Here is a 25,864-nt window from a genome sequence, read left to right on the forward strand (position 1 = left end):
TATATTTGTTAATAATGATAGAACCATAAGAAAAGTAGGTTTACAAATGTATTTAAATGATCTTGAAAGTCATTCAGAAGCTCTTGCAAAATGTCAGACTTGCATAATGCTGTTACTTATGAACAAAAATTGGCAATAGTATAAATAGGCATTTTTGTATACTGGAATTGTAAGTACACACTAGCCTTAGTGAATTGACATTTCCACTATTGTACCACTTTCCAGATACAAATGAAAGGGGAGCTGCTAGTGATCTACAGTTAATACTAATCTTAGAGTTGTTGTAATATTACCTTGAAATCTTATCCTGCAGATTTTAGTTTTCAGTGAAAATATTACCTGATTTCGACCCAAGTCTGCATTCCTTTGCAGTGTATCTTCTTTCTTAAAATCCCTGTCAGTAACTTTAACTGAAAAAAATCCTCTTAAAATATGGGTCTGAATTATAAACTTTGACAGAAAAATCATCACAATAGATCATAAGTTACCAGTGTGTATTAGGGATGTTAAATATCGGTTAATTGAATAGTTGAGTAATGTCATGAATTCTTATCAGTCAATTACTCTATAGTTCCTGGGGCGGTGCTGGCAGCCAGTGTACTCTGGCCTCACTCCTGAGGAGCTCCCCGCCACTCCGCATTGGCATTTAAAAACTAGCTCCCCTCACGGACTAGCTGCCTGTTGCCCAGTGCTGCTGCCTCTGATAGAGGCAGCAGTGCACAATGGTAGCAGCCCCTGTCTAGACAGGGTTCAGATCCATCACAAGACAGGACAGAACCAGGCTGCTGGCCAGCCTGATAAAAAATTTACTGGCAAAGCAGTGGAGGGAAATATGTGTAGTCTATAGTATTAACCGATAAGCTCTTGCTAATTGGTTAATCAGCTACACTATTACATCCCTAGTGTGTATTCTTGTTGTTGGGGGGGAAAAAAGGCTGTATGAGATTGTACTAGAATATTTTAAATCAGCAAGGGAACTCTTACTTAAATTGCAGTAAAACTTAAACAACAAATAGTCTTGCAGCACCTTAGAGACTCACAAAAATGTAAATTGTATAATGAGCTTTTATGGGCATAACCCACTTCTTCAGATGAATGGAGTTTAAGGGGTCCAGTTTTCAAATAAATACAAAGAGGGCGGGGGAGGGGAAAAGAAGGGGGGGGAAAAAGGGGGAAAGAAATTGTCAATTAGTATCCATGGTAAATGAAGCTAATAGAGCTTAGTACCCATTCTGAGTACCCTTTTGTTTAGTTTTTTTATGTCATTAGGATGTGGAATGTAGCAGGCCATCCACCCAAAGTCTTTTTGATACCTACAACAGAAGTCTAAACTTGTAAATGAAATTAAGTTCTGTAGTTTCCCTGTTGAGTTGGCTTTTGAAATTGGTTTGAAATAATATGGTGACTTTGATATCCATTAAGGAGTGCCTGGGCAAATTAAAATGTACCACAACAGGCGTCTGTGTGTTGCCTTCTTGGATATCTGATTTGTGTCCATTAATTCTTTCTCATAAATTTCAGTAGTATTGTGGTTGTGAAATATTCCCTACTAGGTAGAGAAATTGCCTTGAGAAGATGAAAAAAATGTTGGAACCTAGTGCTTTAATGTGCCCTTTTTATGGTGTTTCACTTACAGCTTTGTTCTTTTTAAACTAAATTATTGCAAATTCAAACTAGAAATCCAGCCTGTGAAAATAAGGGCTTGAATAAAAATTCCAAGCAAACTTCAGACTTCTAAAGAAATGTTCTGTAATTGTGTTTCCTGGCAATCAAGTTCATGAATTAACCCGCCTATGATTCTGGCAGCTTTGGGTGCATTGTAGCAAGTAGCTTGTGTCTATTACTTGAAGAATGTTCATGTTTTGTATTTGGTGGTGGTTGCATTTTTCTATCCGTGTGCATTAAGCTTGATGGTTAAAACATAGGAATGTGATCCTGGACAGCCAAATTTCAAAGGGGCTGAAGTATATTTCTCAAATCATCCTCAACTGTGAACAGGCATTTTATGCACATGCAGATTACCTGGATTTATTCATGCAAATCCGAATGCTTGCTGCCTTTTGAAAACTGAACACTAAATATGATTTGCAGCAATTAGTGAGTTTCAGGTCCTTTGTGTAAGACAACATGCACTGAGACCTCTCTCCTCAATTGACCCTTGACCTTTTAATGTAAAATGAGCTTTTACAAACAGTTCTGTAAAACAGCTTACCTAAATAGGCAAAAAGAGAAGATTGAATTGACTTTATGGTTCTAACAAGTTTCTTGCTATAATCAGTAATACATGTATCATAGTTGTCTTTTAAAAAATAATTTCTACTGTAATAGTTAATTATATAGTAAATCTAATTATAGTGAGTGTATTGTGACTCATTTAAAAACAACTCCCAAAATATTTCTCTTGACTCCAGTTAGTCTGGCTTAGTATACTGATATGCTGAGTCTGGATTCAAATTTAACAAACTGATATGGGAGTAGCATTTAGTAATGTCAACTATCTGTGCAGAGCAGTCATGAAATTAAATCAGTGCTTTGGTTAGAGACTCTAGTATCTGAACCAGTGAAAGGTCTATGCATTCTTTTCTGGCAGTTCCTAGCTACTAGCCTTCAGCCACATAGTATCAAGTTTCCTGCTCTCCATAATCAACAGCTTGTTAAGTCTGCTTTTTAAAATTTAGTGAGAAACTTCACTTCTGTGACAGCAGGCCTTAAACTATTTGAGTTGAAAAGTGTTGGGAGGATGACTGTGCCATGTCTCTGTAATAATCTTTATTTGAAATATACTAAGGGAACCTTGCTGTAAGTTGTGGTGTGTGTGGAAGAGGAGAGGACTTAAATACCTTGATTGCAGTATTGAGATGCATGGCCATCACTTTCTGACTTAAGTTCTATGCCTCTCAGTTGGGGTAGAGATTATTCTGTAGCAGAAGCATTGAACTGATTTAAATTGTTCATTTAATTAAGCTTTTTCAAGATATGGGATTAGACGAGAGAACAAGTTTCCCAGTTGTTTATAAAGATATATTCCCAATTTGTGATGAGGGAGTGTGAAGTAGTAGTGCAAATCTACTTCTTCAGATGTCGTTTGCTTACAGTATAGTTTCTGCTGTTATGGTATGTTGACAACCATGAGGTTAATCGCTCCTTTTGGATCAGAACCATTTTTATTTTGAAAATGTGAACGTTGTGACTAAGCTGGGAAATCTGTCTGTTTGTTTTTTAAATATAGTTCTGTATTAGAAGTAAAGGTACATCTAAAAATTTGAGGATAATGTTAGTTTCCCTTTTCTTACTTTTACTTGACTCATTTTGCTAGTATTCCAGGTTTAGTGAATGAAACATATTGAAGCAAAAAAACCCTTAACTCTCACTTAAGAGTTCGTGAAAGATTTTGTACAACTAGTCTTGTGTGAAGGAAACTTTACATTTGAAGTCTCAAACACCTGTGAACCAGAGTATACTGGTAACCATAAAACTTGTTGTATTCCTTAGTGAGTTTTACTTGGGCAAAATGTTTCTGAAGTTCCTGTAGAAACTGTCAGACTTAAGATACGTTGAGCATCAGACTTCAGCATGAAGTCCTATCTCTTAGACTCACATTGATCAAGAGACACAGGCAAACAGATGGATTGGATGGATATAAGGAGCAATCTGTGACTATTTATTGCTGGAGAAGGGTGATATGTGCCCATGCGGTACTTATACCTGGAATTTAACTGGTTTCAGAGTGGGGTTTCAGGGCTACCACTATTTAACTAGTAAGTCAGAGGAGTCCAGGAGTGAGCAATAATTTTCACAAGGGAACCACTTTGAATCTTAAGTCATCGGGCTGGCTCCACTCCTTAGCAGAAGGGGCTGGGGGGGGGAGAGGGAGAGGGAGTGCCTTCAACTTTCTGAAGGGGGGGGGTCCAAAGAGGATGGAGAGAGGCTGTTCTCAGTAGTGACAGATGGCAGAACGAGGAGCAATGGTCTCAAGTTACAGTGGGAGAGGTCTAGGTTGGATATTAGGAAAAACTATTTCACTAGGAGGGTAGTGAAGCACTGGAATGGATTACCTGGGGAGGTGGTAGAATCTCCATCCCTAGAGGTTTTTAAGTTTCAGCTTGACAGAGTCCCGGCTGGGTTGATTTAGTTGGGATTGGTTCTGCTTTGGGCAGGGGTCTGGACGCGATGACCTCCTGAGGTCTCTTTCAGTCCTATGTTTCTAAGGTGTGTGGCAGTGTATGCACAGTAGGAATGTGAAAGGTTAACCAGGTAACCGATAAGCATCACCCTTAATGGGTGATGCTTGCCCGTTCCAGTTAACCAGTGGGGGCTGGAGCAGCTCACCACCTACTGTGGGCAGGGGGGCTGCTCCAGCCCCATCAGGTCTGCTGCAGACCTGGGTTCTCCATGGCAGGTCTAGGTGCTCCAGCCAGGCTGGGCTGGACCACTCTTTGATTTGTTAACTGGTTAAACTCATGTTTAACTGGTTAAACAGGATTTTACATGCCTGGTGTGCAGGCTGCTGCTGGATATGTTTGAGAAATGCCATGTGTTCTCTTTGATAGGGGAAGTTGTCCTGCTCTGTTGTCTTCCCTCTTCCCCACTCTGCAGAGATGGGGTTTGAGACAGGGTAAAGTAAGTGTGTGAGAGCTGGCTATTGGAGAAATGAGACCTCATCTACATTTGGAGTTTAGATTAAAATTAGCTGCATTAAGTTAATTCCCCCCCCCCCACCCACACACACACCCCGAACAAACCACCAAGCCCATTCCATCTACTTCAGTGGCTGTTAAAGTTGATTTCTGTACTTCTGCTTTTACAAGGAGCAAATGCTAAATTTGACCGATCATCATTAACCTTGCGGTCGTTCAGATACAGTGCTTTGAAAGTAGAGGTTCTTGGTTTTCTGGAGATTTCCCAGAATGCCTAGTGGTGACCGCTCTGGTCACGATTTTGAACTCTTCTGCTCTCCAGGTGAATAGGAAAAGCCCTGGGAAAATTTAAAATTTCATTTACTTTGTGGCCAGCGTGGCGAGCAGACCTCAGAGCAGGCAGTAAACCTGACCATGAGTTCCCAGAGTTGCAGCTGAGCACCAACATGTTGAGGTCCAGGATCTTCTGCACGCATTTTTGTGGGAGAGGAATCTGTTCTCACAGACCTATGAACAAAATAAATGCAGATAACTGCCATGATCACGAAGGGCATGGAGAGAGGATTCACCAGTAATGCCCAGCAGGGATGCATGAAAATAAAGGAAAATAAAGCCATACCAAAGGGCAAAGGACAACAAACAGTCTGGAGCATCGCTTCAAACATGCTTCTTCTATGAGCAATTGCATGTGATTCTTGCGCGGACCTGATCAGCTTCCCTAGCCAGTTTGTGGATTCTTCCGAAGGCACTCGGGCAGCCTCAGTCAGCGGCATATAGAGGAAGAGAATGGTCAGCAGGCAAGTGGGGCAACTGATGTCCAAGCCAAGAACTCTTTATAATCTTGGAGACCATCCCCTTCTCCCAGGATGTCTGTTGGACACTGATCTTGGGGAGGGCACTTCTGATGTAATGGATTCACGTTTTTTTATCTTGTTAAAAATGGGTTAAGACAATTGGGTGTGATCTATCGTGGCTACTTTGTCTACGTAGTGTTCTGGGGATACACTCCCAGCTTATTAACATGTCTGTCTGGGGACTGAGCAGGAGTCCTCTCTGTGCATCACCATAAAGCTTTCATACAAGAACCACCTTAATCCTTCTCACAATGTTTCTGGGGGGACTTGCTTTCAGTCTTCCGTAGTATGACATCTTTCCACACCAAGCCAGCAATAAGTGGTCTGGCATCATTGCAGCAAAAGGTCCAGGTTTCTGGCCACCTTCAGTCAGCATCTGCTCCCTATCACACTCTCTGTGCAATTCAGAGAAGACTGATCTCGCATAGGAACTTGGATGAAGCAGGGGAAGCTATTGGCTGATGCCTCTGCAGTAAACCTCTATTTGCTAATCCCTAATGAAGCATGACTTGGACCTCTGTCCTGCCACCACATCCAGACCCATTCTCTCCACCCGTTCCTGCAGAAAGGGAAAGTTGCACTCTCCCCACAAAAGGGGGGTGCCAAATGCATGGGTGCCACATGAGCCTCTACCGCCATGCTCGGACCCTCTCCTGCCTGCTAGCTTCTCTAAGAACTCTGAAGTGTATTGGCTGCATAGTAGCTGCTTAAAGTATAACTTGACCTTGTACATAGCTCATTCTTGTTGTCTTTAGAAAGACCTTTTTATTCTAACAGATTAGGTTTTACATTCTACAATATCTTCTGTAAAGTCTGCCCTTCACTTTTTGTTACAGTGGGAACAGCAGTGAATCTGTTGCATATTTCCCCTAGCCCCGTCAGCTGTCTGCCTGGCACACATCTGCAAAAGAAAACAAACTAGGGATGAGATGTTCAAGAAGCAAATGCAGTCCTCCAATTTGGACAGAGAATGGGTAAGTGAGTGGAGGAATACATGGCTGGAGCAGATACAAGCAGAGCATGAGGAAAGGAGAAGCATGCAGGCAACTGGAAGTGAAGCAAAAGGCTGTCCTCATAATTGTGATCTCTCACACCTCTGAAGTGCCCCCCCCCCCGAACTCCTTTTTCTGTCCATGCTCTGTTCCCTAAATAAAACACATGAGCAACAGTCTCTTTATTGCTTGCATTGAAGGTGGCAAGGGAGAGGTTATAGGCAAGCACATTGAATGCAGGGACACCTTGTTGAGAGCATGACTTTCAAAACTAGTCATTCACAAAACTGTCCTTCAAAGTCTCTTTGACTTGCACTTCCCTTTGCTGTGCTCTCCTTATTGCCCGGACATGTGCATCTTCCAGTTTGCAGCTTGCTGAATACTTCCTAAACTTTCCCCCAGACCAGAAAATTACAAATTGGAGATGCTGAAATGCCAATAGTGATCCTTGGCGACCCAGCCTATCCTTTGCTCCCATGGTTTATGAAACTGTATACGGGCAGCCAGGACCACAGCAGAAAGCAGTTCTTCTACAGTCTGAGCAAATGGCCTCCCGGGGGGCCTGAAGGCTGTCTGGGGTGGGGCCGAAACTCGGGAAACTGCCCTCTCCTCCAGCCCCACCCCGGTGGGCTGCAGGCTCTCCACAGGGCGTTTGTGGGTAGCGGGGCTCCTTACTCAATCTGCTGCTGCTGGCCATGCTGTCCTGCAACTGCCCCCAGTGCAGGGCTGGCCTGAGCCATTCCCGAGCATGGTGCTGCTCCCAGGAGTGCGACACATGCGTGGCCCCGCCCCGGGCACGTGGAGCTCCTGACAGTGGGGCACCCTGAGTGCTAGCCCAGCGGGCCCGTACCTTGGGCCGGCTCTGCCCCAGTGGCCACTCTCAGTATTGCGTCTCTCTTCTCTGTGCCTTTGGTTTGTCCCTCCGCTCTGTCCCCTCCCTTTCCATGTTATTAAACAGTCCCATTCCTGGCACTTTGTGTTTTCCAGGCACAACCAAACCCTGACCTTGGTTTGTTAGGTTAAGAAGCAGCTACATACCTAATTTGGTGGTTGGTTCTAGCTCTTATGGTTTAGGAGGAGTTCTTGAATACATGCAAAATCCTGAGACCATTAATTTCTAAAAAGTATCAGAAAGTGGCAATTCTGAATGAGACTACAGGTAAGCATTCATTAGAGGAACTTCCATTAAGTCATGTTAAAGTTAAACTGAAACTATAGGTGCTCTACAAAAGAATCCCAGGAAGAAAATTAATATAACAACTCCAGTTTTCATTCTCTCTCTCTCTCTCTCTCTCTCTGTCTCTCTCAGAAAAATTAGGAAATACCAGAATTGTTTGCCTCTGAAACTTTAATTTGACCCTGTTGTCCATGTGCATATGCATTATAATATTATAACTACATAATTATATATTTTTCCCCCACACTGGATTTTTGCCTCCTTTGGTGCATAGAAAAAAATGCTTGTTCAACAAGTCCCTATTCAATATTTTTTTTTTTTATCCTCACTGTTAATATGTGGCCCCATGCTTTTACTGCTTGCTGTTCAGACACTACTCTGAAGGCAGAATTTCTAATTCCTTCACAGGCTTTTGTGGTGCCATCACTAGAATGATGGCTGTACAGAGTCCGACCTATGGTTCATCTAGCTCAGTTTTGTCTCTGGCCAGTTAAATACTTCAGAAGGAATGAATAGAACCAGGTGATTGCGTGATCCATCCTATGTTGTCTGGTCCCAGCTTCTGGTAGTCACAAATTTAGGGATACTCTCATCTCATGGCTAATCCTCCCCAAACGTAACTTGTTTGTTCTTTTTAATTATGATTTGGCTTTCACAACATCCCCTGGCAATGACTTCCACAGGTTGACTCTGTTTTTGAAGTACTTCGTTACGTTTTATTTTAAAATTTTTGACTATTAATTGCATTGGATGATCTCTGGCTCTTGTGTTGATTTGAAAAGATAGATAATACTTTCTCTACACCAGTGTTTCCCAATTTTATTTGGCCACAGAACCTTTTAAAATCAAAAGAATTTTGCAGAACTCCTAATTAGTCTAGTATATGGAGCTGAAAAAGTAGACCACAAATAAGTAAGGATAATAATAAACAAAGGCTAAACAAGGAATGAGATCAACATTTAGTTTAATTGAACATATTTAAAACAAATCACATAATATTCATAATTATTTTTTAATCAAAATGTGATTGTAATGGAATTTCCTCGCGGAACCCTTATTTTCACTTCAGAACACCATTTGGGAAACACTGCTCTCTACACCATTTGTGAGTTTATACGCCCTACCAGTCTTTTTTTAAACTGAACAGTGCCAATATTTTTCTCTCATGTGGAAGCTGTTCATATTCCTAATTATCAGGGCTCGCCGAGCTGTGGCGAGCCCCGCTTGCCAGCCGCGCTGTCCAGTGATCTGCGCATGCGCAGATTGTTTTGCGCATGCGCAGATCACCTGAACCCGGCTCTTCCGGGTTGTAATCTACTCCTAGTTTGTCGAGCCCTGATAATTATTGTTGCCTTCCTCTGTACTTTTTCCCAATTCTAATATATCCTTTTTAAGATGGGTCATCCAGAACTGCACACAGCATTCAAGGTGAGCATACTATGGATTTATATACTGGAATTATATTTTCTCTTACCTATCCCTTACTAATGGTTCCTGACACTGCTAGCTGCTGGTTTTTTTTTTCCTGCTACTGCACATTGAGCCAATGTTTTTCAGAAACTCAAAGAGTCTTTCTTTAGTGGTACATTTAGAACCCATTATCCAATACGTATAGTTGGGATTATTTTCCCATAGGTTTTTTTTGCACTTACCAATATTGAATGTCATTTGCATTTTGTGACCTAGTTTTGAGATGCCTTTTAAAATCTTTTCAATCAGCTTTGGATTCACTATCTTGAAGATTATACAAAATTACTCAGACTTTGCCATCTCACTCTTTACCTTGTTTCCAGATCTTTTGTGGATATTTTAAACATAACTGGTCTCAATACAGATTCTTAGACAACCCTGCTATTTTCTGCATTTCATTGTAAAAACTGACAGCTTATTCCTGTCCTTTTGTTTCCTGTTACTGATCCACAAGGACCTACCTTCTTATCCCATAACTGCTTATCTTACATAAGAACCTTTAGAGAGGGACCTTTTCAAAGGTTTTCTGAATCAAGTACCATTATATCCACTGGATTACCCTGGTCTGTGTGTGTTGACCCCTTTTCCTCCTTAGCGAATTCTAATAGATCAATGAGCTTTGATCTTCCTTTATAAAAGCCATGTTGACTCTTCACAAACACATTATGTGCCTGTATGTATCTGATAATTGTTTACTACAGATAATTTTCTTACTTAAAATTTCAGCCAATTTTCCTAGTACTGAAGTTAAGCTTACCAGCCTGTAAATGTCATGTTTGTCTTTGGTATCTTTAAAAAACAAAACTCATCTCAGTTAGAACCTTTAGCTCAACCACACAGTACTCTGTCACTTGAACTAATGGAATAACTGACAAGGATGACAACCTACTACTGTTATATGGATCAGTACGAGAAAGGAATTGGACACTCACTGTGCCAGGTGATTTCACAGATGCTTGCTAACTCAGAAGCCTATATCCAGGCTCTGGAAGATAATGTGCTCTAGTGGGCACTGACTCTTCTGCCCTGGTCCTGTCCAAGTTCCATTCTCACTTAGCCTGTCTTAATCCTCAGGAGTGGCGATCTCAATTCCAATTTCTAGGTTTAACACCCAGTTTCCTTTTTATCCCAGGATCCAGTCCCAATTTCTTTTACCTGGTCCTCCACTCCAGGGCTGTGTCTTGTACCCTCTCCATTCAAAACTGACAGCTTTGTGCTCCAAGCTGTGTCAACCTTTACAGCAGCGGACAGTTTCCCTGAGCTCAGGTCTGATGCCTAATCCTGCTCTGCAGCAACCCAGAGCTGCATAGCAGGGTAAACCCCCTTCACCACCTTTTCCATGACTGAGCTACGTTAATCGTGCGCAGGGACTCTTCAGGGCTGTTAGCTGTGAAACTCTGGGCAACTATCCCACCTAACTCCTCTTCTTCTTCTGCCCCAGAAGTTTGTGGAGGCACAGAGCATCCTGGGTCCTGTCCCAATGCCCCGTGGTACATTGCTTTGCATCCCAGAAATCCCTGAGCTTCTGTAGAAGTCCAGCAAACTTAAGCATGGGTGAACTGCATTTCTTTTCCCCGGGCCAAGAGCTTATAACTTGGTCAAATTTTGGGTGCATTCTGTGGTAGTTGCAAGAGCATCTTAGACAGAAAGGGTGCCTCTCCATATCTAGTTTAAATACCTGCTCACAAGTATGGGATTGTTTGGACTTTTAAAATAAAAATTACCACAATCTATTTAGAATGAGCAAAGCACATTTTTCTTTAACCACTTTCTCAGGAAAGATTGAACTGTTTTAACTGACACTTTGAAAAAGCCTGGCACAGTTGCAGCATAAAAAACTAAAGCTTAGAAAGCTGAAAGCAACCAAAAGGTCTCACATGAAGCATCAGACAATCTTAATTGGAGGTGCTGCCAACCCCATCTATAATAGATGACCGCTGTTGTCATTATAATGAGTGCTTTCCAGTAATACATGAAACAGTGTGACTAACATCTGTGGTGTGGTTTATTCATTCTCTCTCGGGAAGAATTGTGTGTACAGTGTGATTTAGGCCATGTCTACACTAGCAGATAAGTGCTGGCAGTTACAGCCCTGTTTACAGAGCACAGCAGCAAAAATGGTATTGGGCATCCACACAGCCAGCTGCCAGTGCAGTAGTGGTGACCACACTCATGGCAATTATAGTGCCTTTTGGAGCAGTGCATTCTGGGCAGCAATCTCACAAAGCATCTCTTTCTCTTCTGTCCCAGAGTTTTGTGGAGAGGCACAGGGCATCCTGGGTCCTGCCCCAATGTCCTGTGGTGCATTGATTTGCATCCCAGCAACCCCTGCGCTTCTGTCTGCTTTTGGAACCATTTTTCAACTGCTTTTGTGCTGTGCACTCTGCCTCCTGAGTGTGGGGGTATGGATCCCCAGCTGTTGACAAAAATGCTGATGGGTCTCACTAGCACATCATGCATGACAGTCAAGTTATTCCTGAACTTGTAAAGTCGCAATACAAAGTCCATGCAGTGTACATTAAACATGGGATTTCTTGTGGCATTCACAGAGGTGCTGGCCATGGTGGAACATTGCTTTTGGGCTCAGGAAACAAGCTATGTATGGGAGTGCAGTGGCTGCGTTGTTAGTGAGTTACTATCATTGGTTCATGTGCTGAACTTAGCATTACAGTGACTGTAGCTTTGCTGAGGTACGCTTTCTTGCTGGCTTGCTTTCATGTAATGGAATAAAGATTTCTTTGAAACACATAAATTTCATTGTTTACACACACAGTAAACGTAAGCCACCTGTGAAGCATGAAACATCTACACTATGGGAGACAGGGGGAGAGGGGGGGGGAGACAGAAGGTGAAGCATGCCCTGAGAATTACGCAGGTTTGTATATGTCTATGGTTCGTATGAGCCCTGCCATTTGTTCTGTGGAAGGGGGCTGCAGTTCATCAGTGCTAGACTGCGTGCGGATTGACACGGAGTATATCAGCAGCCTGCAGGAGTCTTCATGGATGGAGGTTGGGTGGACAGGTGTGGAGTGTTGTGAATGGCACCCAAATTGTTTGCAGCAACAGGATGGTGTATTGGAAAAAGTTTTGGGACACCTGGCTGCAGTACGGCCGGTCGTGCAGCTGTTGTTGGAGGCATTGCTAGCAGTGCAGATACATGTTTGCTTGCTGCTCTATAATACTTAGTATTTGCTACATGCTCTCCTTCGGTTTCCTTCTGTCACTGTCCCTCCATTCCTGCAGGTTTTATTTGGGTGTCTGCATGATCCAGGATACCTTGCAAAAATTCCTTTCCTCTAGTCTTTCTTGGGTGCTTATGTGCCCATTTCAGATGCTCTATGGGAGTAAGAACTTCCCGAGACTGGCATTCCAAGGCTGGCTCTATCAAGGACAAAATTGCAACATGTCAAAGAAGGCCCATTGTTAATGCTAGACAAAGCACTGCCCCAACCCCATTGAAATACTTTCCCTGTCCACATACCTAGCTCTGTCTGTCCCAAAGCTAATGTACATTACATACAGGAACCCGGCAATGTTGAATTCACCACTGAGGGCACCAAGAGAAACCCTAGGTGCAAGGAGGCAAGGGAAAGGGCTGGGAAAACCTTTTGTGGGGGTATGGGCGGGGGGTTATTCCTTGTTACAGCTGGCTAGAGGAAAGGGCAGGGGAACCTCTTGCCACAGAATCCCTTCATGCAGCTGGGCAGTGTGCTGGGGAGCCGGGAGTTTCATGGCTCAACTGTGTTCTGGGGAGAGCACTGCAGGGAGAGCAAGTTTACTAATGGCTGCTCATTTCCACAGGTTGTGTTCACTCTGGAAGACATTTTGCTGTTTACAGCATGCAGGGAAGCGAAGGAAGGTCTTTTTACTCAATTACAGGTTCCGTCTGGGATCATATGTGGCTTGTCTTTGCACAGCAATAGTTTTGGCCCCCCTGCTCAGTGACAGCACAGTGGCAAGGGGATGTCAGCTTTTAGGGGTTAATTATCACATTTGCTCTGCCAGCTTATCTGAGGAGAAGGGTGGCACAATAGCTGCATGAAGCTTTCAGTGAGATTTGAGAGGCAGATTACCGAGGCACGAGAGATTGCATCAATGGTCTGTTAGCCATCTAACTGATCCTCTGCTGGTAGCAGCATCACACCAAACCAGCTTCTTTTCTGTAACCCTCCTGCTCTTGGCAAGTTGCTTGAGTGCTTTCCCAACCACTTCAGTAGCATCATCCACAGCCTCCTAGCTGCAAGTGGCTCATCTCTTTGGGCTAACATGCATGCAGTTTGGCACTGATTATTCGGCAGCTGCAGGAGTCTGTCTGGGTGGAGGTTGGGGAGACAGGTGTAGCGAGTGGCATCTGGGGACAGCGCAGTCCCTAAATTGTGTTGGTGGGAATGGGATGGTATATTGGAAAAAATTTTGGAACACTGGCTGCAGGGGGGGGTTGGGTCATGCAACTGCTCCAACTGGAGTGCTAGCAGCATGGCTCCAAGCCAGGGATCTCCTGGTGCATGGAGAACTTATGGCCAGCTGGAGAAATGCTCTGAACACACCATGAGTTGCTGAGCAAACAGGAAGGGCTCTTTCAAATTTCAAAAAACACAAGGGCAGCTTGGTGGGACACCTGAGCACAGCAGTAGAGTTTAAACAGATGACCAGAGCGGCCAGAAATGCATTGTGGGGAGGGTGCCGGAGGCTAATCAGGATGCAGTACTACCCCACGACGTCCACAATGACTATCCAGAGTGCAGTAATTTCTGTGCTTCTCACTGAGGTGGTTTACCTAGAGTGGACACTGTGAAAGTTACAGCGCTGGTGGCAGATATACTGTGCAGTTACTTACCAGCATAGACTTGGAGTTGATAGGGTTAACTTTTTTTAATGTGCATACTGCTTTTTGCTTAGTGTAAAAAAGGCCAAGTTGAAGTGTATCTTGTTCTTGGAACAAGTCTTGTGGGAGTTAGTTCTACAGTCCTTGACTGGCCCACAGTAAGCTATAAAGATTTGGATTGGCATCTAGGCAATTGTATTGTACTAACACTCTTACTCTAAAAATTATAGAAGGGTCCACTGGGCCTTGATGAATCAAGCTTTTCTAGCTTATGCCTAGTCAAAGGTTTGGCACTATTATCTGAATAGACAGACTTTTGAGTGTTGGCCAGTGGAACATACAAGGCCCAATTCTCCATTAATTCCTCCTCTGTATCCTGGCTTGCTTTAATGCCTGGTGGCCTAGCTCTTTGCACAATAGCTCATTTGGCGCAACTGCATGTCAACGTTGGGGAACTCTAATTACTTAGGACTAAACAATTCACATTGCTAACTACTGACCTGTGCTAAGTTTGTGTTGTGCATAACTATGCTCAAATAATATCTGGCTTCTGTTCCTCTCTGTGCCTCATGAAAATAGGCTGACTTACAAATCTTCCACAGTAAACAACCTCTTAATTAGGTCATTTGACTAGTAAACATGTACTTGCACAAATGCTCAAAGTAACAATAATTAAATGGAATAACAAATAAGAATGTTGGAAAGAAATTACTGTGGACTAAACGAACTTTCAGAAAATTATTGGAAAATATAGGCTATGTATATAAGTATTGTCTATATATTATTGCAGAAACAGATTTTTTTCTGGTCTATATGGAGCACTGGTGCACTTAAAATATCTTTGGAAGTGTGAATTAGTGAACATAATTTGAGTCTCATCTCTGTTGCCTGTTAGATGGTGAAATTGCTGAGACCTGTTATGCTTACACCTTGCTCTTGAAGTAGTGATCAGGGATGAGGTTCATCTGTTAACATGTTGCATAAGAATCTTCCATCTGACTATAGATGTTTAAGCTAGTGTTAATCTTACTCAGTTCTTATATCTGACTAGCTATCACTTGTCAGTCAAGTTGCACACGAGACAACTAAATAGAAATGTCTAATGTTGACATGACCCTCCACCAAAAATACAGCAGGGTTCTGGTGCATGGACATCATGAAATTATACCTAGCTCAGGCAGTTTATTATGTCTCTCTATGGGCACATCCAGATGGGGGATTTTGTTTGGGATAACTTAAATGGGTCTTGTCTGAAAATGCCTGCATATGCAAGATGCGGTTTTGTGGTGTGCACTAGTCTTGCATGCATCAGAAATTCTGGAGTCCTCTTTAAAACTGTGCTAAGTTTGATGCAAATTGAGTTAATGAAGTTAATTATTCACATGCATGCAATGCTGCTGCACACAGTTTTAGCAGTCCAACTCCTATCCCACACTGCTTTGCAGGTATACATTATCTATTTATTCGTGCCCTCTGCTGGTCTGGGGGCAAGCTGACTGAATGGTCCTCTTGCCTGTTCAAAAACTGGCACTGGACCATTTGCTCTTGGATTCCAATACAGGCAGTCACCGTGTTACATGGATCCAACTTGCATTGGATCCCTACTTACAAACGGGGTGAGGCAACCCCGCATTAGCTGCTTCCGCCCCCCCCCCCCCTGCAGACCAGGGAGATGCGAAGCTAGTGCCTCCTCTCCCCCACCCCCCAGCAGACCAGGGAGATGCGGAGCGGCTTTTCTCAGCAGACACCTCAGCTTGAGAATAAAGGACTGAGGGAAGTGAGGTGTGGGAGAATGAAACTGAGCTCTGGAGAAATGTTTGGCTAGAGTTTCCCCTACACCCGTGGTCCCCAACACGGTGCCCGCGGGCGCCATGGCGCCTGGGGGGCATTTCTCGGCGCCCGCCAAGTGCTCAGGGCTGGCCTGGCCCCGGGCACGTGGCGCATGTGTGGTGCCGGAGCCGGCCCCGGGCGGGTGGCGCACTGTGAGCGCCGGCCCCGGGGGCGCCGCAGATTCACCCCCTGCGGCGCATGGAGGGGGGGGGGGAGAGGGCGCCGGCCCCGGGTGCGCGGCGCATGGAGGGGAGAGGGCGCCGGCGCCGGCCCCGGGTGCGCGGCGCTTGGGGGAGAGGGCGCTGGCGCCGGGCGCGCGGCGCTTGGGAGGGGGGAGGAGAGCGCCGGCATGCGGCTATGGCATTTCTCGGCGCCCGCCAAGTGCTCAGGGCTGGCCTGGCCCCGGGCACGTGGCGCATGCGCGGTGCCGGAGCCAGCCCCGGGCGCATAGCGCACTGTGAGCGCCGGCCCCGAGGGCACTGCAGATTCATCCCCCGCGGCGCATGGAGGGGGGGGGGAGAGGGCGCCGGCCCCGGGCGCGCGGCGCTTGGGGGAGAGAGCGCCGGCGCCGGCCCCGGGCGCGCGGCGCTTGGGGGAGAGAGCGCCGGCGCCGGCCCCGGGCGCGCGGCGCTTGGGGGGGAGAGCGCCGGCCCCGGAATGCGGTTATGGGGGGGCCCCGGGCGCCCGGCGGGCGAACGGCTACGCGCCCTGGCGCCCGGCAACCCCAAATGGTTGGGGACCACTGCCCTACACTATGTACCAGTTCCGACTTGCATACAAATTCAACTTAGGGACTGGAGGTTTGTTCTTATCTTGTACGTAAGCCGGGGACTGCCTGTATATTATAACTATAGCAATATTGCAGCAGCCTTTACAGTGTGCTTGTGCAGCCATTTGGAGCCATGCTGAGGCCTTAGATTTTGTACTGATTTATTGAATCCAGAAATGGCCCTGTAAATGAAGCTCCTCCAGGAAAAACTTGTGTAGTTGCTCAGTCATCCTTATACTGTTTCCTCCGCTGCTGCCATATCATCTGCTTAGTGGTATAGCAGGTAAAATCAAAACAGAAGCCACTGGTGTCTAAGACTTCCAATGAAGCCCAGGCAGCAAGGGTGGAGATTCAGGTGGGTGGGGGGACATCAACCATGCACACCGGGATGTGGCTTGCTTTTCATCCCCTTCCTTGGACTCTTGGGGAGTGAGGGGGAAAGTACTCGCATTCCGTGAATGCTTTTCACACCTGATTGGTGAACTCCTACATTCTCCCTCCTGGTAACGCTCTGCACCCTCTCTTGCTCCTGCACTGTGTCCTCTGGCTAAATACCCTACCTTCCACCCAGACCGCGCACCCTCGCCCCCTCCATCCCATCTTCCACCCAGATCCTGCATCCCATCCCTATGCCATTCACTGGCAGCCATGTCCTGCACACTGAACCCCTCATTTTTGTCCCCTCCCCAAAACCTAAGGGGGTTCACAAATATGCTACTCTGGAACCCCAGAACAATGAATCTGGCCTACGGAAAGCCCTGAACTACAGTCCTCCCTGTCTCTTTCCCTCACCCCAGGGGGCTGGTGCACTGGAAGAGTGAACTGTCTCAATTGGGGCCACATGAGTGAGGGTTGGGGATTTTTGGAGTTTTATTTTCTTCTCACTTGTGTGGCCCCTTACCTAAAAAAAGTTCCCCACCCCTGCCATGAAGACATGGGAATCTTTTGTGTTGGACATTAATAAACGAAGTAAAGTATTAATTTAACTTCATTTTACATAAACATGAGAAAGTTAAAGTGCTTACTCTGTTTAATTTAAATTAAACCACTCTCCCCAGTTGCAGTGCTAGCAAAATGTCTTGGTTGTAAGTCTGTAATTAACAGTGAGTTTCCATAAGAAGTTGTGCATGGAGCCTGGTGGTCCACAGGCCAAAACGTTTGAGAACCACTGATGTAGACAAATGCACAAGACACCCTGGCAAAATATTGTAATCCATACTTCTGGAATCCAGTAGTTTGGAAATAGATATTTTTAATGTTTCTAATTGCATTAAATATATTGATACTGATACAATAGGCATCATGGAAACTTGGTGGAATGAGGACAATCAATGGGACACAGTCATACCAAGGTACAAAATATATTGGAAGGATAGAACAGGTCATGCTGGTGAGGGAGTGGCACTATGTGAAAGAAAATGTAGAACAAAATAAAGTAAAAATCTTAACCCTAAATAGTCTATTATTTCTATGGATAGTAATTCCATGCTCCAGTAATAAGAATATAGCAGTAAGGATATATTATCGACCACCTGATCGGGACCATGATAGCGACTATGAAATGCTAAGGGAGATTATAGAGGCTATCAAAATAAAAAACTCAATAATAGTGGAGGATTACAACTACCCTCCTATTGACTGGGTACATGTCACCTCAGGACAGGTGTAGCGTAGTGAGCGTGCTGACTGCTCTGTGACCCGGGGTTCCCCTGTGCTGTGATGGGAGTTTCAGCCTCCCAGGGGGAGAGAAAGGAAGGAGAGTGGAGACCAGCACCTGGCTAGGGGACAGGGCTGGAAGAGAGTTTAGTTTTCTGTCTGGTATCATGGAGGAGGCAGCCTAAGCAACAGTCTGGGATTTAGGGGACCAGTCTTCCCCATCTCAAGGGGGGCTGAGACATCCTAGGCCTGCTCTGTAACCAGATTACATCTATGCTGTGCTGTATCCTGGAGAAGCAATAAACTCCCTGTATTCTACTGGCTGGCGTAGTCTGTTTGTGCCGTTACGGGGGTGCAGGAAGCAGGGGAACCCCAACATGCTGCCACAACAGGATACAGAGACAAACATTTCTTGATACCTTAAGTGACTGCTTCTTGGAGCAGCTGGTTCTGAAACCCATAAGGAGAAAAACTATTCTTGATTCAGTCCTAAGTGGAGTGCACAGTCTGGTTCAGAAGGTAAATATAACTGGATGGCTTGGAAATAGTGACCATAATGTAATAAAATTTAACATTCCTCTGGTGCGCAAAATACCTCAGCAGCCCAATAATGTAGCATTTAATTTCAGAAAGGGGAACGACACAAAAATGAAGAAAATAAACAAATTTAAAAGTTTCCATGCAGTTGCAGGGATTTTACTTTTGTCGCTATACTTTTTAAAGACATAATAAAGGCCCAACTTTAATGTATACTCCAAATTAAATAACATAGAGAACCAAAAAAAGTTAACCAAGTAAAAGAAGCAGTGACAGATAAAGACATCTTTTAAAAAGTGGAAGTCAAATCCTAGTGAGGAAAATAGAAAGGAGCATTCACTATGTCAAATTTAGTGTAAAAATATAATAAGAAAAGCCAAAAAAGTCTGAAGAACAGCTAGCCAGAAACTCAGGAAGTAATAGCAAACGTTTTTTTTTAAGTACATCAGAAACAAGAAGCCGGCTAAACAACCAGTGGGGAGGCCCTTGGACGATCGAGATGCTAAAGGAGCACTCCAAGATGATAGTCATTGCAGAGAAGCTAAGTTAATTCTTTGCTTCAGTCTTCATGGCTCAGGATAGTGGGGAGATTCACAAACTGGAGCCATTCTTTTTAGGTGACAAATGTGAGGAATTGTCCCAGATTGAGGTGCCCTTAGAGGGGAGGTTTTGGAACAAATTGATAAACTTATCAGTAACAAGTCACCAGGACCAGATGGCGTTCACCCAAGAGTTCTGAAAACTCAAATGGGAAATAGCGGAACTATTAACTATGGTTTGTAACCTATCCTTTAAATCAGCCTCCATACCTAATTACTGGAAGATAGTTAGTGTGATGCCAATATTTAAAAAGGGTTCTAGAGGTGATCCTGGCAATTACAGACCAGTAAGTCTGTCAGTATCGGGCAAATTAGTTGAAACTATGGCAAAGAATTAAATTGTCAGACACATACATGAAAATAATTTGTTGGGGGTCTCTTTAAAGGGAAATCATGCCTTACTAATCTGCTAGAGTTCTTTGAGGGGGGTCAACAAACGTGGACAAGGGGGATCCAGTGGACATAGTATACTTAGATTTCCAGAAAGCCTTTGACAAGGTCCCTCACCACAGGCTCTTAAGCAAAGTAAGGGTATGTCTACACTACAGCACTAATGCAAGTTAACTGAATTCGAAATAGTTAATTCGAATTAAGCTAATTCGAAATAACGCATCCATACACAAACTATTTTGAAATAGCATTTTGCTATTTCGAAATAGTGTGTCCATACTGAGTGGACCTTGAACCAAAGTTAAGGCTGGCTGGAACCAGTGCGGGCAGGGCATCAGGTTAGGACTTAGGGGCTGCGTCTAGATTGGCATGATTTTCCAGAAATGCTTTTAAAGTAAAAGTTTTCCATTAAAAGCATTTTCGGAACAGAGCGTCTAGATTGGCACGGACGCTTTTCCGCAAAATCTAGATGCGCTTTTTGGCAAAAAATCCCCGATCGCCATTTTTGCAATCGGGGCTTTTTTGCGGAAAACAAATCTGAGCTGTCTACACTGGCCCTTTTGCACAAAAGATTTGCGCAAAATGGACTTTTGCTTGAACGGGAGCAGCATAGTATTTCTGCAAGAAGCACTGATTTCTTACAGTAGGAAGTCAGTGCTTTTGCGGAAATTCAAGTAGCTAGTGTAGACAGCTGGGAAGTTTTTCCGGAAAAGCGGCTGATTTTTCCAGAAAAACTGGACAGTCTAGACATAGCCAGTGTGTGGGGCTGCTGCCTGAGACTAACTGAGCTCTGTGCTTAAAGGGACCCTCCTCCCATCCGGGGCAGACAGTTCTCAGGGTTCTCCCCTTACTTGTCTACCTTGATGAGGGACAGCAAAGCAGTCCTGGCTTAGAGTCCCCGCACTCAGAACACCATAGCACTCGGCCACATGGAGCCAGAGCTACACCTGGGCACACTTGTGGGGTCATTGCCATCAGTCCGGCTGCACTTGCTGCAGGCTGCCAGCCGCGGGCTCCATCGGGAGGCTGTCGGGCTCCAGGAGGCCCTGCGGGAGAGCATCCACCCCGAGTAACCCTCAGCCACCCCGGCCCTCCCCACTGGGGGCTCGTGACGCATCCCTCACATCCTTCCACTTGCCCCTCCTTAGCCATCTTCCTGATGTCAAATAAAAGACATATTTTTTCATAAACACGAATTGTCTTTTAACAAAACTGGGGAGGGGGAATGAAACTCTGGGGAGACTGGGGAAAGGTACTGGTCCTATTACCCCTGACACGTGCTGGTGGTCCGGAGGCGCTCTCGGGTGCGGGACCATGTCCCAGGCAGGGTGGTATGCCCTGCATGTTCAGCTGGTGCAGCTGTGGAGAAAGAAGGGGAGTGGTCGGTTCTCCCTGGGGACGCAGTGGATGATTGCTGGTGCCCCTGCGAGGTGAGGACAACTGTGCTCTGCACCATCAGAGCTGATGTGCTTGCACAGAGGCCATGGTCAGAATGTCTGGCTCTCCCCAGGAGTGGGAGCTGCCCCAAGACTGCACCCATGCCCTTGTGCCGTGTATAGTGCGGCTGAGGCGGGGGAAGAGATGTCCCCTGCCTCTGTGTAAAAGGGCCATGTGAAGTGAGGGTGTCCTGCTGGGTCCCGCCCCAGGGTTGGGAGTGGGTCAGGTCTCTTCACATACACGTGTGGCACGTAGCTGGAGCCACCGGCACGGAATGTGCACGCACATGCACAGGTGGCTGCATGATCCATGGAAGGTGTGGCCCATGCGTGTGGTCCCTGTTCTCCCTCCCCCTTCTCCTTTTCTCCCTTTCCTGGGTAGAGGACAATGATGGCACTTACCTGGTGTGGCCTCCCCTGATGACCCTGCTGACTCCGGTGCTGGGACAGCTCAGGGGTCCCACTGATGTGGCACCCTCCGTGCTGGCCCCTCTGCCGTGGCAGAATCAGGGTCTTCTGGTCCCGGCTTGCTGCCCCTCGAGGTGGCGCCGACCATCCCGCAACCCAGGATGCAGTTGAGGGCGGGGAAGTAGAGGCAGGTGTCAGCTCTTTAATTTTCAGGAGCACCTGCTCCTGGGTGCGCCTGTGGCCTTTCTGGGCCACGGTGGCCGCTATGCGGCCATAGACGGCTGCATTCCTCCTCCTGGTGCGGAGATCATGGACATTGGGGGCCTCCCCTAAACCTCTATGAGGTCCATGATCTCCACACCAGTCCAGGTGGGCATGTGCCGTCTATGGCCCCTGGGTGCTGGGGGACTGGGCAGGGGATGGCTGGCTGGCACTGGTTGCCTGGCTCATTATGAGGCCACTGGGTCAGGGGCAGAGACTCCTGGCAGGTCTGGCTCTGGCATGTGCTGTTTGGCCAGAGTCTACCCCTTTAAGGGCTCCGGGGCTGGGAGTGAGGAGAGGAGTTTTCCTGGCTTGGCCCAGAGTGGCCACCAGGGTAAACTGGAAAGGGCTGGATGCCAGCTAATTCAAATGAAGTGTCTACACAGCACTTCTTTCGAATTAGCTATTTCGAATTTGGTGTTACTCCTTGTAGAATGAGGTTTACCAAATTCAAATTAAGCAGTTTACATGTATAGATGCTATTGAAGTTAATTCAAAATAACAGCTGTTATTTCAAATTAACTTTGCAGTGTAGACATACCCTAAATTATCATGGGATAGGAGGGAAGGTCCTCTCAGGGACTGATAACTAGTTAAAAAGCAGGAAACAAAGGGTAGGAATTAAATGGTAAGATTTCTAAATGGAGAGAGGTAACTAGTGGGGCCTGTTCCCCAAGGGCCTGTCCTGGGACCAGTCCTATTCAATTTACGTATTTATAAATAATCTAGACAAAGGGGTAAACAGTGAGGTGGCAAAATTTGCAGCAGATACCAAACTGCTCAAGATAGTTAAGACCAAAACAGATTGTCAAGAGCTTCAAAATGATCTCACCAAACTAAGTGACTGGGAAACAATGAAATTTAATGTTGATAAATGCAAAGTAATGCACATGGGGAAAAAATCCCAACTATACATGCAATATGATGTAGACTAATTTGGCTACAACTACTAAGGAGAGAGATCTTGGAGTCACTGTGGATAGTCAAAAAAGCAAATACAATGTTAGGAATCTTTAAAAAAGGGATAGAGAACAAGACAGAAAATATCTTATGGCCTCCATATAAAAACATAGTATGCCCATATCTTGAATACTACATACAGATGTGGTCGCCTCATCTAAAAAAAGATACATTGGCATTGGAAACGGTTCAGAAAAGGGCAACAAAAAGATTAGGAGCTTGGAACAGGTGCCATATGAAGAGAGATTAAAGAGAGTTAGACTTTTCACCTTGGAAAAGAGGAGACTAAGGGGGATATGATAAACATCTATAAAATTATGACTGGTGTAGAAAAGTGAATAAGGAAAAGTTATTTATTCCCACAATATAAGAACTAGAGGTCACCAAATGAAATTAATAGGCAGCAGGTTTAAACCAAACAAAAGGAAATTTTTCTTCCAGATTCACTGCACTGAGTGAACTCCTTTCCAGAGGATGTGGTGAAGGAGCTAGGACTTTAACAGGGTTCAAAAAAGAGCTAGATTGGTTCATGGAGGTTAGGTCCATCAATGGCTATTAGCAGGGCTCAAGAAATCTGCTTATCTGCTCGCGTGTGGCGAGTAGATTTCAGCCGGTCGCCCCGTTCACCGGCGGTTTGCGCATGTGCAGTGCGGGTCTCGTGCGTGCGCAGTATTGGACTGATGAGTGGTTTTAGCCGCAGTTTGTCAAGCCCTGGCTAATAGCCAGGATGGGTAGCAATGGTGTCCTAGGCTCTGTTTCTCTGGAGGTAGGTGACGGGGGGCCACGTGGGGATTACCTGTTGTGTTCCTCCCTCTGGGGCTTCTGGTAATGGCCAGTGTCGGCAGACAGGATACTGGGCTGGATGGACCATTGGTCTGATCCAGTATGACCGTTCTTATGCAAATACTGAAAAGTGCTGTGTATTAGCTAATGGAGCAAGTGAAAAGATTCCTTTCATCTCTCTCATTAAAGAATTGTGTTTAGGCTTAGCATTGCTATCTATGAAGTACATGCTGCCACATAGTGTTAAATGCCTTGAAATCGTTCCTATTAAATATAAAATATTACTGGCTAGTAACTTTATGGCATCTGTGGAATTAATGTTTTTAAAGTATTGTGTGTTGTAATTCAGTTTTGTATTTTACAGTTTTATGAAAATAGTTGTGTGAAGTATGTAAAAAAAAATTGCACAAATGAAATTTTGCCCTTGACATTTACCTACACCATTTCTCAATGGTATATAGGATCATTTTATGAAACTAAGAAAGTTCAGCTCAGTTATAAGTCAGCCAAGCAATTCTTTGTAGTATGAAATGGAAACTATTTGGGGCCACTTTGGTGGCTCATGAAAAGTTGTTCGTTCTCGTCAGACTTGAGAGGAACGTTGATGTCTGGGGGTGTTAGTAAAAAGAATGTTGCTTTTAAAGAGATCCATTGAGCTCTTATTTTCTTAAGTGGCAATAATCCAGATCTGTGTTTATTTTTGTTTTGGCTTTTTTTTCTGTTTTCAGTTGATTACCTTATGTTCCGCCAATAAAAATTATATGCTTTCTCCGCTCCTATACAGCCATTGACTTGTGTGCGAAGACGAGTTTAATGTGCAACTGGTCAAATATTTATGCAGGGAAAACTAAGCATGTTGAGTTTGTGCTTTCTCTGGTACAAGAACTGAAATGTTTATTTTAATAAGGAAAGTTTGTAGAGAAATCCCTTACTTGAACACTTGGTCTTTTACAAGAGCTTCTTAGAAATTTAGTCTGAAAAATATAGTAATTAACCAGTATGCAGGTGTTGGGTTTGTTTGCCTTTTTTCCCCTGGAAATGATGTGATTAACTGGAGCACTTTGATAACAATCCTAGCATATTTAGTTTGACTAACCAACTCCAAAATAAGCTTAAAAACAGATTTTATGCACTTGATGGTGGTAAATGAAGAAATGTCCAGAAGCCTTGGTGTGAACTTTGAGTTCTGACATATTAACTTCAGGTATTCAAACAGATGAGAATGAATATACGTTTTTATACTTAATTGTCTTGGTTTCAGGATGATTAGCTTATTTTCTTCAGTAGCTTATCTCATTAAGACGCACTTAGTCATTGTATTAGAGTCCTTTTAAAGATTGTATCTGAGAACGTTGAACAACTTTTTCGTCTTCGTGTGCTTTTTAACTCTAGTGTTGGTCAAATGAAGAATTTTGGTATTCTTTTAATGTTTGTTTACACTGTTTTGGGTTTACACGTAGAAACTGCTTCTCTACTTGCCAAGAAATTAACTCTTCCTTGCCTCTTCTGAAAGAAGTAGGTCCAAGCCCTGATGAAACTGATATCTAAACAAACAGTTTTAAAGTCTACTGCCAGTGTATGGTGTTAGTACATGTGACGTCTGGGTTTCAACACTGTTTTGATACTGGTTCTCTGAATCCTGTGGCAATCAGACTTGTTTATAATGAGACATATTGCTAAAGAGCACTCCTGACTGATCCATATATTAGTATGGTCTCCTCTTGACCTCCAAACTACTAATGTCTGTGAAGGATTTTAATCTCTGGCTGGAAGAAAGGTTGGTTATCAAGTCTGGTGTGCCTAAAATAACTGTGAATGAGTACTAGAATGAAGTGGATAGCAATAAGCCATGCCAAAGACCCGGGCTACTCAAATTTGGAAGCCCCGGGGGCCACAGTGATACTTGCAGCACATGCCAAGGGCTGCAACTTAAGTGTGGTTGCATGTACATGCAAATATACACAAATAACTTCTTTCACACTGACAGGCATGAATACAAAAATTAAGGCAAGACTACACAATACACAAGCCCCATTTAAGTCAGTTCTGCTGATATTAATAAAATGCAGTATTTATCCGATTTCCACCCATATGACAGCACTTTTAAGAAGCAATGACAGTCCAGGAATTTAACTACTAAAACACTTATCAACCCAAAACGCACAGTATATCCCAACTGTACTATGGGCCTCAGACAAATGGGCTGTGGACTGCATATGTCCCCCGGGCTATGTGTTGAGTAGCCCTGCTGAAGACAGAAACAGAACCAGTAAGAGTTTT

The 25,864-nt window shown here is 44.6% G+C and overlaps 1 protein-coding gene across 6 annotated transcripts in view; it reads left to right on the top strand.

Annotated features, from left to right (window-relative positions):
• NEDD4 (NEDD4 E3 ubiquitin protein ligase) overlaps window positions 1-25,864 on the top strand; it is a 100,604-nt gene that overhangs the window by 32,432 nt on the left and 42,308 nt on the right. The window contains exon 1 of one of the 6 annotated variants that reach the window (XM_075897299.2): window positions 6,328-6,465. The exons of the other annotated variants lie outside the window; for them this stretch is intronic. Within the exon in view, the coding sequence (XP_075753414.2) occupies window positions 6,421-6,465 (45 nt within the window). The 5' untranslated portion in view covers window positions 6,328-6,420. Of the gene's footprint in view, window positions 1-6,327; window positions 6,466-25,864 lie in introns of those variants that run through there. 6 annotated transcript variants of the gene reach the window in all.

The sequence above is a fragment of the Pelodiscus sinensis genome, chromosome 14 (genome assembly GCF_052426305.1).
Source record: "Pelodiscus sinensis isolate ZL-2025 chromosome 14, ASM5242630v1, whole genome shotgun sequence".
NCBI classification, from domain to species: Eukaryota; Metazoa; Chordata; order Testudines; family Trionychidae; genus Pelodiscus; species Pelodiscus sinensis.